This window comes from Amblyomma mixtum, chromosome 10 (genome assembly GCF_055824585.1).
Source record: "Amblyomma mixtum isolate Tamu chromosome 10, ASM5582458v1, whole genome shotgun sequence".
Classification (NCBI taxonomy): domain Eukaryota; kingdom Metazoa; phylum Arthropoda; class Arachnida; order Ixodida; family Ixodidae; genus Amblyomma; species Amblyomma mixtum.
The window spans coordinates 178152478-178170977 of record NC_143021.1 but is presented as its reverse complement, the minus strand read 5'-3'; the positions used below and the strand labels follow the sequence as shown (position 1 = coordinate 178170977).

At 43.2% G+C, this 18500-nt stretch overlaps 2 protein-coding genes and 1 non-coding gene across 4 annotated transcripts in view; all 3 read right to left on the bottom strand.

Moving 5' to 3' along the window:
• Positions 1-7724, bottom strand: part of LOC149327859 (ethylmalonyl-CoA decarboxylase-like) — a 28186-nt gene extending 20462 nt beyond the window's left edge. Inside the window, exons 1-3 of the mRNA XM_089565062.1 lie at positions 7364-7724; positions 6560-6746; positions 1797-1981 (exon numbers count right to left, since the gene is read on the bottom strand). Coding sequence (XP_089421188.1) covers positions 1797-1981; positions 6560-6746; positions 7364-7502 — 511 coding nt within the window. The 5' untranslated portion in view covers positions 7503-7724. The remainder of the gene's footprint in view (positions 1-1796; positions 1982-6559; positions 6747-7363) is intronic.
• A 207-nt stretch (positions 7725-7931) lies between these two features.
• On the bottom strand, positions 7932-8005 carry TRNAS-GCU (transfer RNA serine (anticodon GCU)). The gene has a single exon. It is a non-coding gene; the product is annotated as a tRNA-Ser (tRNA).
• Positions 8006-8363: 358 nt separating this feature from the next.
• Positions 8364-18490, bottom strand: LOC149327857 (ethylmalonyl-CoA decarboxylase-like). Of its 2 annotated transcripts, none has more exons than XM_089563099.1 (5): positions 18145-18490; positions 17711-17950; positions 14620-14693; positions 11187-11411; positions 8364-8920 (listed from the first exon to the last, which is right to left on the bottom strand). In XM_089563099.1, exons 1-5 carry the CDS (start codon positions 18341-18343, stop codon positions 8786-8788), a joined length of 873 nt encoding a protein of 290 aa, XP_089419225.1. In that variant the 5' UTR covers positions 18344-18490; the 3' UTR covers positions 8364-8785. The 2 variants fall into 2 exon arrangements, with proteins under 2 accessions (XP_089419225.1, XP_089419226.1); XM_089563100.1 differs by having other exon boundaries at positions 14620-14698; positions 17716-17950.
• Between the last annotated feature and the right edge of the window lie 10 nt (positions 18491-18500).

The following is an 18500-nucleotide window of genomic DNA, read 5'->3' as shown; positions in this document are numbered from 1 at the left end:
TCAGGCAGCGGTGTATAATATGCTGCACCGGACAGCTAGAGTGCAGTCATAGCCGACAAAAATCCATCCACAGAAATTAATAGTAAAAAAAAAAAAGAACATTCCATCGATACAGCCATTAAAGGCCTAGCTACTTTAGTACCGTAGCAGTTATTGCCTATCTACTAATCAATCATTAACTAGAATGTTAACATATTATTAGTATAGTTTGAAGACTAAAAAATCTCAGGCTAACAAGTTGCGATGCGGGTAAAGGCAAAGAGCGCTACTTTAAAAATTCTGACACTACTGTGAAAGTTCCTTGTTTTCCGCGTTCCACGCCAGAACGAAAAAACACCACAGTAGCACAAGGTTGCTCTAGGCACATGCGGCCAGAACAGCAACAGCTGTGGCCTTGAAATAGGCTGCTTGAATTTTATTCATTATTTTTATCGTTAAGCAAAACTTCCTTGATGACAAAATAATTTCGCAAACTGCGCTTCTTTCAATGACCCTGAATTAGGCTTTTTAAGAGTGAGATTTCTTAGACAATCTCAGCGAGTTTTTCAGTGATATGGTTTCATAACAAGCAAGCCTGATAAACTGAAAGTATCCCTCCTTGCAATAAGAAGCAGCTAAGAATACTCTTCCTACTACATTCTCATGTAATCAGTATGTAATTCTTTGTGTGTTCCGGGGAAGAGACAGGCATCACAAGCCTTCTAATCATTCCCCATGTCTCTACTTTCCTGTCTCAGTCCTCGAGCTGCACCTAATACTAGTAGGTCAACATCTCGTACGCATTCTATTCTCCACTACCAAATATTACTTTTTCATATTTCATACCTTACCGGAAGAATAAAGAGGCTTCTATTCATTATCTAAAAACTAGGTTCTACGGTCTGACCTTGTTATAAGTTGTGGAAGAGGTAATAGAATAGCTGGCAATCAGCTGGACTTACCACGAATCACAAAAAAGTCACAGGATTGAAGAGCGGAAGCGAGGTAAACACAGACAGCCAAACGGAGCCAAACGAACACAGAAAAGAACCTTGTCAGCCTAGAGCCTTTGTGTGCCAAAACTACTCACCCAGATGCATGGGGGTGACCAAACACCATTAGACATGTTCGAGAATAGCATGTGCAAAGTATGCAAGGCAGTTACCTAATATAGAGCTTGAAATGCTCTATTTCAGTTGCTTTGACAGAATAAGACAGAATGAACTGCGAGTTCTGTGTTGTTTAGGAAAAAATTTACTGAAAGCTTTTTTTTTATTTCTGTCTTTTCAAATATTTCTCAAACAACTAATTTAATTATGAATTACAAATCTTACTCCACCTTGGGGGATTCTCTTAAACATTTGACCAACACTGTTCCCATTTCGAGTTATTGATCAATTCGCTCTCGCTCTGCCATAAGCTTGCCGCCCTGGTTAGCTCAGTTGGTAGAGCGACTGCTCCTGTGAAGCGGTGGTCCCGGGTTTGAACCCCGGACTAGGACAAACTTTTCTTTAACTGCGAAGTGTCTGAGAAAGCTGTACAGCTTTCCTTTGTAGCCGTATGGCTGCGCTTAGGTGGATGTCAATGAGTGTTTACTCCCTTATTAAATAATTTAATTTTACTGCCTGCCTATGTCTGAAGTTTTGCTGGTGCGAACAGCCTGCTAGAAATGCTATTCTGTACACATTAAAATAAGGTTGCATGATGACTATAACTTGGAAAGGTTTCTGAGATTCAGGCTGTATAATCAACTAGTATAATCAAAGAACCCTGATACCAGAGACCGGCCAGTGCTGGCAGGCATTCTGTACACTCACCAACAAGGTGTGTCAGCCGGCTCATTCCACCCCACGCAGAAGAGATTCCCAATCGTGCATGTACAAACTTGACCTCAGCGTTGGGAGCCATGATTCGAAAGTCGGCCGCGGTTGTCAATTCGGCGCCGCCACCAATTGCCCGGCCCTCTATAAGGACAGCGGTTATCATCGGCAGGTTGTTGAACCTGAACAGCACACAAGGAAACATGGCGGTATTGTGTTGAACCTGAACAACACGCAAGGGATCATGGTATAATGTGTCATCAAGGTGAAAGGTGTAACGAGAGAAAAGGACCGTGAGCACTATTACGGGCAAGTTAAATACAAACTGCCCAATGCAAACATGGACAGTCGAACAACAGCATAGTAGTAGTCATAGAAGCCATGACATTTTTCAAAGTACCTGCACAATACAATGAAGATGACACACCTGCATACACATGAACTCCATAGATTTGTGATCTGCATAATGTATAGAACATTTCACCGATTTTAAATATTATTTGGATGGTCAAAATGTAGCCCCTTAAATTAACATTTGATGAGGTTTAACTCTTCTAAACCTAGTTAAAGCCGCCGCGGTGGCTCAGTGGCTATGGTGCTCGGCTGCTGACCCGAAAGACGCGGGTTCGATCCCGGCCGTGGCGGCTGGAATTTCTTTGGAGGAGAAATTCTAGAGGCCCGTGTACTGTGCGATGTCAGTGCACGTTAAAGAACCCCAGGTGGTCGAAATTTCCGGAGCCCTTCACTACGGCGTCTCTCATAGCCTCAGTCGCTTTGGGACGTTAAACCCCATAAACCAAACCAAACCTAAACCTAGTTATACAGAGTGAAAGCTCTGTTCCGTTGCTTCACAAGTCTAGCTTCAAACTGCTTCTCGGTTCCAGCAGTTCATTTATCTCTCGTCCTCTGCAGTACAACTTCTCGGTGAGCTATATCGAATGGATGATCGGATGCGGCTTGGCGGCGATGCCAAAGAGTTGACACACTCGGTCCGGCGTGCGCCTCCTCTAAGGCAAAACGGAGAAGAAACTGCCGACGTAGCAACTGTTACACCCTCTCCTAGTCACGTGATATCAAAACGGCGAAGCCGACTAGCGTGCGCAACTGCACCTCTCCCAGCCTGCCCTCTCCTAATCATGTGATTTAGTGGCGGAGCCGGCGAGCGTGTGCAAGTGTGCCTCTGCCTGACGAGTCACATGGTTTGCTTGCGCTCCAGGGCCTCAAGGTGAAACGCACATCAAGACTGACCTTGGGAGACATGTAGTAATAGAGCTTTCGCTCTAGTAGGCTTCAACACAATAATACCACTCCCACTCAAACTGCTCAATACTTGAATGATGACTGCCAACTCCCCTAACATTAAACAATGCATTAACATGGCGTCTGCCTATTGCTGGAACATAAAGCAGAGTCACCCATGGGTGCTTGTGATGAAAGGAGACGTGCTAGTGGCTTGTATCGGTGTACCACCCCATTCTAATGACAAAGGTTCCATTTTCAAACAAAAATGGAGCTTTTACCAGCTATAAAAAGCAAAAATTAAAATACAGGTATTGCCACCACTGGCCCTTTTCGTGATCAGATCCGTGACACTAGGCGACAGCCATTCATTTCCAAATGATGATCTCGATGTCCTTTACGGTCTCAACGTCATGCGTTTGAATCAAGTGGCGGTAACCAAGTTTCTCAGCACCGAACCACTACATCCTTCACACGTACACGCTGAAATTTCTGTTACATTATTGCACTCTGTAGTTCTTCTACTGTCAAGTTTTCGTGCAGGTTTTCTTTGTCAAGTTTAGTGTGGCTACTTTCTTGCGTCCCCTCTGTGAAATTTAAGCTGAAGTTCAGCGTCAACTATGCCTGCTCGTTCTTAGTACTTGCTAATGCGTATCTCCACGTTATAAGCAGAGGCAGTCGCAGCTATTGCAGCTGCCTCATTTGTAACACTGACGTGCAATGTCAGAGGCTCACAAGCTGACAAACAGCTGCATTCGCCTGGACACCTGTCGACGTCACAATGCAGCCGGTTCTCTCTGATGTACTGACTATTGCGTCAATCAGCGAAAATCGAAAAAAAAATTATCTTGGCCTAACCGCACTTTTGTTCGGGCTCAAATTTCGCACAGAGGTTACACCTGATGGTTAGTTTTGTTTTATACTACATTTAGGTGGCGTACTTACCTGATTCTGTCAGAATTATTCGTAATGTTTATTGTCTGCGGCGACGGCGAATTAAAACCGAAAAGCTTCGCAGCAATGATACCAGTGGCGCCATCTTGTACCCACTGGAGAAACAAGCCACTTTTTTAACTCAACTGCATCCCCCCCTCTAGGTAGAGGCATGGTAGAGGGCTCGTTTCTCCAGTGAGTGCGAGATGGTGCCACTGGTACCATTGCTGCGAAGCTTTCCGGTTTTGATTCGCCGTCGCCGCAGACGACGGGTATTACGAATAATTCTGACCGAATCAGGCAAGTACGCCACCTAACTGTAGTATAAAACAAAACTGACCATCAAATGCAACCTCTGTGTGAAATTTCAGCCCGAACAAACGTGCAGTCTGGCTCAGAAAATTTTTTTCGATTTTCTCTGATTGACGCAACAGTCAGTATATAACTAAAAATAAACTAATACACCAATTTCATTATTAAGATAAATTACATTAATTAGTAACAAATAATATTCAGCATTTATTATATGAAGGAGTAATTCCGCTTCTTTACAATGATCGTTATATTATTGGCTACGAGTGATCTACTGGGTAAATATCAGCTCATTAGGCTAGAGAAATTACGAGAATCTTTTTATTACTACTACTTTAACCTCGATAGATCAAAATCTCATTGATCTTGCAGTTGCACAGTGAAATGGCCTGATGGAACCAGCACATGGAACTATTAAACAGAGCCTGGATTTAAAAAATGAACAGTTTCTCTGGAATACTGAAAATAGCATGACTATAAAGGGATGAAGTGACAACAAAATCACACATTGATAACATGCCAAAATTACCAAAACATTATCATACTAACAATAATTTTTGCCAATGTTTATCAACTAACCTAATTTCAGACATTAGATGAATTGCATGCAGTCAATAACAGGGCTTTTCTACTGAACATATAAAACAGAAAAAAAATTATTTAAATTACATTTGAGGACTTTGTGAAAGAGTATTTGCACATACACACCCCTGTTTACTATGAGCACTTCAAAAATTGCAGCAACAAACTTCATGCAGCTCAAACGTCCTACTCATTCTCATTTCAACTGTGAGGATACAAGCTTGAAATAAAATGCATGAATACTGGCTTCTAGCAATATAAAAGTTTTTCATGAAATTACGACAGTATGCATAAGCGAACAATCAAGAAATGTTGTGTACAACCAAAACTGCAAAAGGCTATTGTTACACCATATTTTTTATGATTAAATGATGTGTACAGGTATGTGCATGCATGCACATACAAGTAATGTCAGCATCAAATGAAATGCAAATACAGCAACTTGTAACACGACCATGACGGCACAATATTACCTATTGAAAAAGAGAAGGCTCTGCAATGCCCCTCGCGAAGTAAAATTTCATGCAAATAAAGCACTTGTAACGCCTAAATCAGAATACACCCACCTTATTTGGAGCCTGTACCAAAAGAACTTAATAAAAGAAAATTAACGAACACTGAATTTCGCTCCTTGCTTCATATATTCAATCTACACCTGTTGCTCTAGTGTGTCCCATTTATAAGAATCAACGCAAACTTGTAGACGCTCTCACCACGCAGATTGGCCTTCAAATAACAATTTATTTACCTCCTATACCATTTGGTCCCTTTAAACTAGGCCCAATGCATTATTTTAAGGAATCTTGCAGGTACTCATCAAGAATAAATCGCAGCAAAATGATACAGCAGCCGATGAGCTGCATTATAATGCACTCAATATTATCATTTGCAATTTCTCGTTTGAACAAATTATAGGGTGGAGTACTTCCATAGAAATAAGTGTTAATAAAATTAAGGGCTTTTGACTTTTTGTAGCTGTTATGTACTGCCTATTGGAAAAGCTTACTCCACCATGCCGGCTGGCGGAGCGGAACAGAGAACTGCAAAGTTTTGCAGCAGACTCTATATGTGCGAAACTTTGTTAGTTTTGTCTTGCACACGTGGCATGGTAACTTGTTGTTCCGGCTGCAAATCTATCTTCCTGTCATGTTTTTTCCATGAGATTAATGTGCCTGTTTTTGTATTTTTTCTGTACTGTCCACACTCCTGCATGAGTCTGAGGTTCACCTGCAGTATATGTGAATGAATGAATGAATGAAATTGCTAGTGCCAATTAACACTTCCATGCAGAGGTCTTCGTGCCATCGTAGAGAAAATCAAGCATGCCAGTATTCAGTCTCTCTTAAAACCTCATTTTGATGTTCTTGTTTAAGTAGTGAATGTTTGCGTAATGTTTGCGCTATATTTTCTTCGTATGTGTGTCCACTAGTGGACACACATACGAAGAAAATATAGTGCACACAGCTTTCCGCTATTACTGAAATATTTTTGCGGGCTAGTTATTTCCTGTCAAGGGAAGCTGAAACTGCACAAGCAGGATGAGGACAGGAGAGCAAAAAAAAAGCGAAAATGACAGAAGTGCTTGCGAATTAGTTTTAACTTCCGTTCCGCTTTCAAACATTTACGATGTCAATGAGGTTTAGGTTAGGAGTACACATGTGGCGGCTGGGATCGAAACGGCCGGGTGAAAGTACCTTGTTAATGTGTCCTGCATGAGAGCTGACATCTGCCGTCCTTCATCAGGGCTTGAAATTCCTTTCATGGATACCAGGTTGGCGCCTGAACAGAAGAAAGAGCCTTCGCCGCAGAGGAGTACTGCCTTGATGTGGGACGAGTGTTCTAACGTCTTGACAGCATTGGCCAGTTCCAGCATCATCTCACCTACGATTATTCAACAAGGAAAAGCAAAAAAAAATTGTCGAAACATATGATCAACTCTGACTGATACGACCTATCACCGAAGTGCTCTCCGCACGCACGAAATTCGCGCATAAACTGTTCGTGAGGAAAGACGTCAAGAAAAACTGCCTTTCTGCTGTTTACTGGGTGCAGTACAAAATAAGAAACGGCCGAAACGTTTTCCACAGCTTTTCACAGGTTCGCGCCGTGAACGAACATCATTGAAAACAAAATTCCTTACCCACCACATTATGCACAGAATTAACAACCGGCCGACTCATCGGAATGCTACGGGGACATCAAATTCACGCGCTACAGGAAACAGCCTTCAAAAGTAGAAAGAATCGAAGCGCTGGTGGAAGTTAAATGCGAAAGTGCGTTCACAGCCCAGCCGAAATGAGGCACGCGAAACTCTTGAAAAAGCACTTCTGGCGAGAAAGTGGGCTAAACAATTAAACAACGTAAATGCTCAGCAAGTGCCGCTGAAGCCAGCAGCGATGAGAATTCACTCATTCACTGGCGTCCATTCAAACGAACAGCTACGTCTCTCATGCCGGTTGAGTCGTTTACGTTGACTTGATTTCGGCGCCTGCGCTTACCGGAGATGCAGTTCCGCTTCGCCGGGTCATTAATTTTAAGACACGCGATGCCAGGGACGACGTCCTCAGTGAGTTCGATCGTACCGCTCGACTTCAGAGCTTTCAATTTGAGGCAAAACTCCTCGCTGATGACGGGCATGATGTCTAGCCTCCTGCGTTTGGAACTTGCGCCACACTGCCACAACCGCTGCTACTTCGGTATGGCTCTCTCTACAGCTCTCTCTGTCATGTGACAAGCGAGTGCAGTGATAATACAGTTGTTCGCACAGCTGTTTTGCAGTAGCAAGACTTTTAACTGCTCGTCGCCGGCGTGCGGTGACGCGCCAAAGACGCGTCGGCGTGCAGTTGTCTCTCGAACGTTGCGACATCGACAGCACCAAAAGCGGGATTTTCTAACGTCTCAAAAGCGAGGAAAGGATTAAGGGGGTTTAACGTTCCAAAGCGACTCGGGCTATGAGGGACGCAGTAGTGAAGGGCTCCGGAAATTTCGGCCACCTGGAGTTCTTTAACGTGCACTGACATCGCACAGTACACGGGCCTCTTGAATTTCGCCTCCATCGAAATTCCACCGCCGCGGCCGGGATCGAACCAGCGTCTTTCGGGTCAGCAGCCGAGCGCCATAACCACTAAGCCACCGCGGCGGTCTCGAGAAAACGGAAGAAATGAAGTGCTTTACACGCTTTTAATGCGTGGTTTCTAGAAGCAAGCGAGTCTGCCGTATTCTGACCCTCGACATCGCTAATTGGCAGCCTTTTTTTAGTTGTCGTGCCCCGAGGTTTAATTGCCAGTGAGTGAGAGAAAAAATTCATTACATACCACATTATACTTGCGCTTTTTTTTTTTTACTTGATGGTTCTCCTCCATCAGAGACTATATCGCGACCACCTGCTTGTAGCAGCTGCGCCCGCGTATCGAATAAGTTTCCCTTCAGCTAGTGCACACAGCTGCATGCACATACTCGCCAGCATATGTCAGCTAGGAAATCATGCGACCACAAAGGTTTTGCATATTATATTCTTTTTATTTCACATTGATCAATCCATCCCTCATTAAAAAAAAAAGCATCACAAATGGAATACACCCACAGTCCAGAGCGCAATAAAATCTGCCCTCGTGCCGCACTGGGTTCAACTCTATCACATATATAATGGCAGGGGGCATATTGGGCCCGATAATACAAACACAATACAGATTAACTTTCATAATATGGCACATATTTTGATAGAGCCAGAAATGGACATGGTCAACACAGCCTGTTTCAGGCATGCCCGGCATAAATATGCGAGTTGATTTTCAGCCTTACGTCTGTCAAAACGTACACATGGTGTACATGACTTGAGTAGCATTACAAATTGATGCTAGCCCTCTATTTATGCAGAATCTGTTCCAGGCTATAAGTCGAACTATAAGGCAACACCGATCTCAATGCTTTATATTTCGCTTCAGAGCTTCTCTGTTGGCTGGACCGCTCCATACAGTGGAGAAGAGCCGCAGCTCTTCACGCAGGCTGTCGATCGTGGACAGTTCCCTGGCCTTGACAATCGTTTCCTTCAGGGTCTGCAAAAGTGAACAGAAGATCGACAAAGGTGAAGTTTTTGTCACACCAAACGTCCAAGGAACTTCAAGAATGCTGCTCTAGCTTATGAGTCTTCAAACATTTCATACACAATGCTCCTGTTCATTGCTTACATACCAACTTTAATTTGCGGATTAATTCTGCATCACAGGGATAGCTTTTACGGCACAAATGATTGCAATTACATACCGTCATGCTCAGAGAAGAACAGAATGCTGAGTTCATAAGTGCATCAAAAACTAAACAGAATAGTGCACAATCGGATGAACATCGGGACTGCTGCCAGTATTACATCAAGGATGCTCCCACGCACTTTAGCATGAAATAAACACCCTGTAAGATAACAGCCGTTTCACGGCCCCGCTGACACACATCTTTTGCATTTAGTGTTCCTCACATTTCAAAAACATTTTTCACATTTAAAATATGTGGATATGAAATTGTCGCACAGCACAACTGTAGCTCTAAAAGTTTACAACTTCAAAAAGTTGGCTAACAAAATATAGCTGGCTGTGATCAATGCCCCACATAAAGTCACAGCGACCCAAGCCTACAGGAGTAAACTTAATGGGAGTAATTTTCAACTTTTAATAGCTGTCTCACTAAAAAATATTTGTGCAAGATGACAAACAAACCTATGCACTTTTATCACATCAAGAGTACAGTACTAGAAGAAATGTGCAACATAAGATGATGAAATTTTATGAAGCAAGGGCAGTTTTGGCCAAAAAGTCCCATGGCTCAAGGTATTCTGGTAATTGCATGCTGGGATCCAAGACCCATTTTTCAAGCATTTCACCCCTGAGAAGCATTTTTCCTTTCTTAATTTGAGGTGTTGGACAAGGGGAAATTAGTTGTGTAACCATTTTATAGCTAAACGCAATTGAGTAGAAAGTAGAAGAAAAATCAATCACATGCTGCCAGTGGGATCTGGAATTTAAGTCTCCACACGCAAAGTTGTTGAAGGCCAACTCTGGCGTTTCGTTCTACCTCCCCAGATTTTACTGAAATGTTCATGGCATGTTCTCCGCAGTTTTTTGGTTTTTTGTGCCAAATTTCACAACAGGGCGTGTTTTGTTGCTGTGCAAACACATTTAAAAATTTCCACTTTCGTCGCCTCAGTCGAGATTTCTACGGGCAACCTCGCTTGTGTGATGTCACTGGATGCACGGCTGTCGATATGCGCTCTGCGTTTGCTCAAGAACAAAATTTTCCAGGTGGCTTTTGGTTATTTCATAGAAATGATGACCCAAGTTCCCACTTACAGTCACCAGTTTGGCTAATCAATGAGCACACGATAGGTTTCGTGACGGTACACGGTTTCGTGACGGACTTGTGACGTCACAGGACGGTCTGTCGCGACACTATCGTTTGGTCGAAACCCAGTTTCAGTTTCCTGGTTTTTCTTTTTTAAGTACTTCTACTTGGTGTTTTGAAGTTTTTTGTATCAGAGCGAGGGGACTCTAAGGAATGCGATGTGATTGGCGCTTCAACCAAGAAATTTTAATTATTTATTTATTTCAAATACTGCAGGCCATGCAATACACCGTGGAAAAACACTGTGGCGCCATCTAATAACAAAAGCTCCAAGCATTCATTGGGTGATGTCACGGTGGTGATGTGGAGAGAGTGCTGCTTTTCATTGTAACATGCACTTGAGAGAATGTAAACTACTATACAATCTCATGAGCACTTCTAAAAGAAAAAAAATAAGAGTGCACTTAAAAGCCCATGTCAGCCGCAGTTTACCGAGATATGGTGGCATGTTGGGATACATCAATAATGGCAAGGTATGACCGCAAGATGCCACTTCAGCTTGTTTTATGCAATTTTAAATGCCAAATAAAAGTTATAAATCCTCATTTCTTCCATGTTACAGTGCTAGATTTTTAAAATATGAGACAAAATCTTTAATTTTCAACATAATCTCATGACGCATTCTAGTTAGTTGCCGGTCCCTTCAACTGGGTTATGTGGATTTTAACGTCCCAAAGCGACTCACGCTATGAGGGACGCCGTAGTGGAGGGCTCCGGAAATTTCGGCCACCTGGGGTTCTTTAACGTGCACTGGCATCGCATAGTACAGGGGCCTCTAGAATTTCGCCTCCATCGAAATTCGACTGCCGCAGCCGAGATTGAACCCGCGTCTTTCGGGTCAGCAGCCGAGTGCCATAACCACTGAGCCACTGCGGCGGCTCTCCCTTTAACTGCCGTCAGCTTACATGCATTAGCAACTAACGAACCTACCCGGACGACGTGTGCATCACCAGCAATGTACTGTCCTAGCCACTTTTTGGCTTCCAGCAGGGGGTCCTCGTAGCAGTGCAGGATGTCATCTATTAGGCCCATTTCTAGAGCTTCTTCTGCACCAACTTTGCGACCCGATGACAGAAGCTTGAGTGTCTCCGAGGCTCCCAGGTGCCTCACTAGGCGCGTTGTTCCTCCCCAGCCTGGGACAAGACCCATCCGTACCTGAAAGAGAAGACGTGTACTAGATCTTGCAGCAAAATGTTAACAAAGATGAAAGCAAATATTATTACTGTCTCGAAAGTGTAAAGGGAAGGCACAAGGATAGAATACTGTGGAGTGGTTGGTTTATTGGTTTATTGGGGTTTAACGTCCCAAAGCAACTCAGGCTATGAGGGACGCCGTGGTGAAGGGCTCCGGAAATTTCGACCACCTGGGGTTCTTTAACGTGCACTGACAATGCACAGCACGCGGGCCTCTAGAATTTTGCCTTCATCGAAATTCGGCCGCCGCGGCCGGGATCGAACCTGCGTCTTTCGAGTCACCAGCCGAGCGCCGTAACCACTGAGCCACCGCGGCGGGGCTACTGTGGAGTTGCACGAGCAGTGTCACTTCATGCTAAACAAAGGAACTTGGGCCACGTTTACCATTCAACATGGTGTGATAGCTACCTTTCTTATGAGCCTTAACTACAGTGCTAAATTCTTGTCACTTGAATTCCAACTTTAGCCTTTTTTTTTTTGAGTCACTGGCTGTTCTGGCTTCCGCTGTGACTTTTTGGTACTGCTAACAATAAAATTTCCCACTTATTAGCTTTTGGCTGGCCTAGTATCTGCACAATACTAATAGTTTCAAGAGTGAAACAGTCAAACTTGCCAGGATAATATTTTACTTCCTGTTTAGATTGGACCCATTAGGAACAGGTTGAGTTAAAAATGCTCAATATCGCAAACAAAGAACTCGTCACAGTGGCCCATTGTTTATATGGCATTAGGAAGCTGAACACGGGGTCACAAGAACAAATCCCAGCCACTGTGGCCACATTTCAAAGGATGAATAATGATAAAACGCCTATACAGTACAATGTCAGTGTACATTAAAGAACCCGGGGTGGCTGTAATTAAACCGGAGCCCTCCACTATGGCCCTCCTTCAACCGTTTTTTAATATTGTGATTCAGGTACCCCCGTGAATGAGAATTACTGAACTTCTTTTCTCACACAAAAAATTAGATTTATATCGTGGAAGAAGGAACCCTGCCACCACACATGTTAAGCCATTGTTTCAAAGGTCATGCACTCATCTCAGGATGCCAAGTACAGTCGATCCCGGATATATCGAACTCGAAGGGGATCGCGAAAAAGTTCGATATATCAATAATTCGAAATATAAAATATGCCTATTAGACGCTTATTTTAAAACTGCGCAAATCTCGGACAATTTCCCGGGATCGTAGCAAGTGGGAACTTACCGATTTACTCCTCTCAAGTCCACAAAAACGAAAGCACAACTCCACGATCAGCGCGCTTTATTTCGCAAGAAAAAAGTCAGTGAGCTTTGCTTGCCTCTTCCTCTGCACCATGCAGTTCATTAAGCTGTCCTCAAGCTTGTTGATAGTATCCAAATGAGAAAGTCCAGTGCCCTCCATTGCGCCACAACAGCGACGAATGACGCTGAATGCGGATGCAAGTTCAGCCGCAGTGCATGGCGGCTGGGCCTCTTCGCACAATCTTCGTCACTGCTCGGGTCCGCTTCCTCGGTATCGATGATGTCAGCCACGATGTGATCATCAGAAATTAGGTGTCTGCGAGCCTGCGGCCAGCAGGGTTTCCCTCTTCCCAGCTCCTTATGGCCATTCCCATTTCCTTTCACACCCCCCACAAAGTTCCCATCAGTGACTAAGAGCGCAGCTGTCCAAGGCCAGCGCCGCGTGAACTCTTATTAGGAGAAGCCCATTTGCAGGAGCGCGCGCTAGTGGAAGAAGCCCACTTCCAAGGTGGCGCATACTGGGAGAAGCGCACTTGCGGGGGCTCGGCATGGCACGGAGTTCGATATATCAAATATAGGGTGCACAGGAGTTTGATAAACGTAAACAAATTTCCTATACTTTTGCATGAGATTCCCAAGGGGATTCTACATCTGTTCGATATAGGCAATAATTCGATATATCCGGGTTCTATATATCCGGGATTGACTGTAGTTATTAAAGGCGTCTTAAACCAGCTAGTCTCAAATTTGAACTGCAGTTGATTCGGTATCTGTGACATTCTGCAACTCAGCACAAGGTAATGGGCTAGGCTTCCAGTTAGGGTGGACGGAGGTGAAATAGGAAAATGACTATGTAACGAGAATAAAAGTTCTGAGTGGTTAAAATGAATCTGGAGTTCCCCACTGATATACACCTCACTGTTGTTTTTGCAGACAAAAGTCTGTTGTTTTTGCAAACAAAAGTATACAAATAAAATTAAATCAGTTCCTGAGTTTACTCACAGCCAACCATTTAATGCAACCTTGGAAGAACATCCAAAAGAATCCAAAAGAAAGCAGTAAGGTTTATTTATAACACTTACGGGCGGGCATCAGTCAGTGATCTCCTCAAAAAAAGCGGCTTACCCTCTATTCCTAACATAAATCGCATATGTCGCTTAAAATTTTTCTTTCAATTAATTAATAATAATTTCAAAGTTGACACCTCTAATATCCTTGCTTATTCCTCGGGGTACCAAACTAGAAATCGCCATTCTCTTTCCATAACGCCATTAAATTCTCGAGTTAATTGTTTTAAATATTCTTTTTTTCCAAGGACCATCATTGATTGGAATAACCTTACGGATGATGTTGTCAAGCAGAGATCATTGCATTTGTTTGAAGAGCACTTGAAATAATTGTTTGTTTATGGCCTTGCCGCGATATTTTCTTCCTGATTTTTCTATGTGCAATTCTGTTTCGTTCTATGTGCAATTCTATGTGCAATTCTGTTTTGTTCGTATGTGTCTGTATTTTTGTATCTTAATACATTGTTTCCCACCTGCTATGATCTTGTGTACAAGATCGCAGTATTCATAAATAAATAAATAAAAAAAACATTGTTGACAGCAGAACAGTCAAAAGTGCTCAGTTCTAACTCACCTGCCATAAACTGTATTGATGGGCTTTTATAAATCTCATGCTAATAAACACATTGATAGGTGCATATGTGTGTACTGAGCCTATTTGGTCTAATTTGCTTAAATGTAACTTGTTTGAATTTAACTTGATCAACTTAAATCTGCCCTGAATCAAAACAGCCCCCCAAAATATTTCTTCATACCTGCATACAAAACATATTTTTATTTACTGTCCTTGCTCTGCCCTTTCAGAGTTAACAGTGAAAACATAAAGAAAATGGTAGTAAAAACATGCTTCCATTGCCAAAATATGACAGACACACAAACCTGGACAAATTGGATTTCAGCTCCAGGCACCATAACTCGAAAGTCACAGGCTGTTGTCAGTTCAGCTCCTCCGCCTAAAGTACAAGTTCATTCATGAATTAATTTCCAAGGCTATTTACATTTGTGGACAAATATGGCACAGAATGAAAGGCTTAATAAAACACCAAAAATCATGAGTACCGCGGCAACTCTTCCATGCTTCTATGGTTCCTTGGGCCAATTCAACTAAACCCTACACTACACCAGATGGGACAAGTTATGAGGTGGCTTTTAAGAAGAAAGAAAAGTCTGCTCAACCTACAGCAAACTTGCAGCTTTTTCTAAATATAAAGCAAACACATTGCAACAGGTGCTTTTTCATGCTAGCTAGTGAAAGCAGTGAATATCACTTCTCCACACAATGAGCTTGGCAACACATCCTTCAACATAGCCGTGCAGACAGATTTTTTTCACCTGTAATATGTATTATTACTTTATTCCAAGCTGTGCATCTTTGAAAACAAAAATATTTCATCCCATGATCCCGCAAGTACTTATCTGACAAGTTCTGGTGCTTCGATGTAACAATTCTCAACTATTGTGATACCTTGAACAAAGTTTTGCACATGTCAGTCAAAAATTAACATGCGAAGCTATCCAAATGGCTTCCTTTAGGCCAACATATATCGCACAAATGAAAAAATAAAATTAAAATGGCCTTTGAACCCAGTTACACAAGCAAAAGCTCTGTTAAGCATGGTCTCCACTATCCCGAATCAATTTCAAGGTCAAAGGTCAAGGTCAGGTACCCAATGGTCACAGCCATATGATCACGTGGTCATACTACCATAGCTTGGGCCATAACATTATGCACTTAAGTTTGGTTTGACCTTGTGAGGCATTGAAGGTCATTGATGATGTGGTGCCCATTGACTCAAATCAAACATCCAAGTCAAGGTCAAAGTCAAGGTCAGGTACCCAATGGTCACAGTTATATGATCATGTGGTCATACTACCATAGCTTGGGCCATACCACCATGCAGTTAAGTTCGGTTTGATCTTGTGAGGCACTGAAGGTCATTGTCCCATCCACATCGAAATCGGAGGTTGCACCCCGAGGAGCAGAGCTCTCGATCTAAAAGGGCAAGCGGCATCTGAAAAAAAGCTAACAAGAAGGACCCCTGCCCCCAGTAAGAAATGCCTCCAACCTTCTCACCTTACCCTCAGGGCACAAAGGTGAGAGCGATACTGCTCCACAACCCCCTCTTAAAAATGTGGCAACTCGTCTAGCTCAGCAGGATCCCATGACCACAAATAGTACTGGCGGCTGGCACCGGTGTTATATTGGTCATCATGTTGGACCAGAAGTACAGTGGAAGTGTGCTCATTTGTTTACTCTGGTTATCGCAGCTTGCCACTTGGAAGCATGGTGGATGCCACATGGGGTACACTATCTTCATGCCCTTAATGCCAGGTGCAAGCCACCTATACATATTCCGGAATGGACAATTTCCGTTTGCATGTCCCTAGCAGCTTGAGCCCACTCAGATGAAAATTTCTTTACTCAAGACGTGAGTGCAAGCATTACAGCTATGATATACGACAACAACAATGCAGCTTACGGCAAAGAAATTTCTTCATACAAGTAGTGCTTTAATAAAAAGCTGAGCATGCATAACACTTAATTGTTTCTTAAAAACAAACAGCTGCTTTATGCATACTACTAAATCTCAAATTCACATAAGCAAGAGGCTACGGCTTCAATTAGTAATTTATCAATATTGCAGGACTAAGTGCAAAGAAAAAACGTAACCGAGTGCTGCTTTCCTTCGCTCATGATGCGCCAACTAACTCAACAGCAAGCTTTCAATACAGCTTTTATGCAAAACTCAGAATTACCAGTCTCATATCTTATATGAGTAAGAACCAGAGTTCACTAATACTTCTCTCACTTGTAAAGGTAAAAACACAAACTGCCTTCGAACCAGAAATCATTAACAATGACAAAAAGGTAAGAGAACAGTACTCTATATTTAGCATAGTATGCAAAATGTAACTCCAATCTAGCGTAATTGGATCACATGGACAACGCCAAAATAAGCTGCAGAGAGCAGGAGAGACACTATCTTGTTTCTTTGAACACTTGCAAGTAAAATGCTTTCATTCTAGTTGCCAAGAAGCAAGCGGGGTGACTAAACACTTGGATCTCACCCGTCACAGACAACAGAAGTGGGCAAGCAAACTGCATGCCACAACATAGAGGAGTTCATATTCATCTGAAGCAGACACATGTATGCAAAACATCACTGTACCAAAAGAAGTAAGTTAGGTTCTATTTCTTGGCAAGTGCAGCATGCGACAAATTCGTAGCAACAAGTCCTAGAACTGTAGAAGTTCCTGGGGTTCGCTGAAATCTACTGAAATCTCAGGATACGGCTGATTAAACTTATACTTAACCAACCTCTTCACCAAAGCCTTTCCCACAGCCTTTGCCAATGCCAGATTTGTGGCTCTGAATTTTAAGTTCACCATAGCTGCACCAAAGCGTAATGGCCACATGGCTATAAGTATAACGGACAAGCACGCATAGAGATATTTATAGCTATGGCTTGCACGTGGTATCACCATAATGGTAAACCAGGCACTTCCCTGGTGCAAGCCGGAACGGATATTATAGAAATGTGCAGATTCTGGCTATAGCTCCTGGTTCACCAATATGGTTGCTGCTCTGGTACTGCTGCAAGCCACGTATAGACAAAACGTTAGACCAAAATGTCTTCATATTCATTGCAATCACTCCTGAATGGCACATATAGTTTTGCCCTTGTTGGTCCTTGCAATGGCGTTGAATCCTGCAACTGCACAAATGGCAGGCCTGCATGCTCATGCAGGGTTGCTTCACTATCTAAAAAAAATGCTGCATTTATGCTGTTTAAGTGTTCAATTAATGCTAGGGATTAAAGTTTGACCAAAATAACAACAAACAAACAACATTGTTGTAATGTTTCGGTGCTACCCGGGTACCTTGGCATTCTTGAGAAGACGAGAATGCAGATGACATCAGTGACCATTTATGCACTGTGAACAACACGTACACTATATCTGAACATACCCAAGGCCCTGCCCTGTATCAAGGCCACACTGATGAGGGGCAGGTCTCGAAGACCCATGAGGGCCGAATGCATGATGCCGCCCATCTGCGCTCCCAACTCTGGCGTGTTCAGTGCCTTCATCATATCCAGATCACCGCCGGAGCAAAATACGCCTTCACCGCTGTAAAACACCAGGCCCTTGCCTTCCTTCCAAGAGTGAAGCTCGGCGACGATATCGTGAAGCTGGATCATCATGTCACCTAAAGGCATAAGGGGCAAACGAAACCATGGAATTACTGCATGCACCGATACAACAAAGCAACAAAAAACAGTGAATTAAACTCCAGGTACACAAAAAAGTTAAACACAGAGCAGCAAGTAACAGCACGGCTTCATGTTTGCAACACGCTGAACAATGTTCCCCCTAGACATATCAACAAACTGCGCTGCGTACCGCTGAAGGAGTTTCGCTTCGAAGGGTTGCTGAAGTGCAGCTCAGCGATGCCTGTGTGGTCATCCTTTTTCAGCTGAACAGTACCGCCCTTGAATGCTGAAAACTTCGCTCGCAACTCGTCCGATATAGTTGTCACGTGCCTAACGCCGGACGCATTTCTAATGCGCAGCCGAGAAAACAGTAGACTCGCGTACTTCATGGTGATCAGGTTTCCATCAAGTAACCCCGCGAAAGCTTTGCCGATGATATAATCGGTGGTCGTTACAAGATAAGAAACGCGCACGCACCGCACGGTCCAGCTAGCAGTCGACACTCGACTGATGTTTCCTGCCGCTGTGACTGCTGAAAAATGCCTG

Coding starts and splice junctions, on each gene's coding strand:
- LOC149327857 (XM_089563099.1), bottom strand. CDS start 18,343: ATGAAGTACGCGAGTCTACTGTTTTCTCGGCTGCGCATTAGAAATGCG. Junction 14,694..17,710: donor GATACAGGGCAGGGCCTTGG/GTATGTTCAGAT, acceptor CTTGTACTTTAG/GCGGAGGAGCTGAACTGACA. Junction 8,921..11,186: donor GTGATGCACACGTCGTCCGG/GTAGGTTCGTTA, acceptor TCACTTTTGCAG/ACCCTGAAGGAAACGATTGT.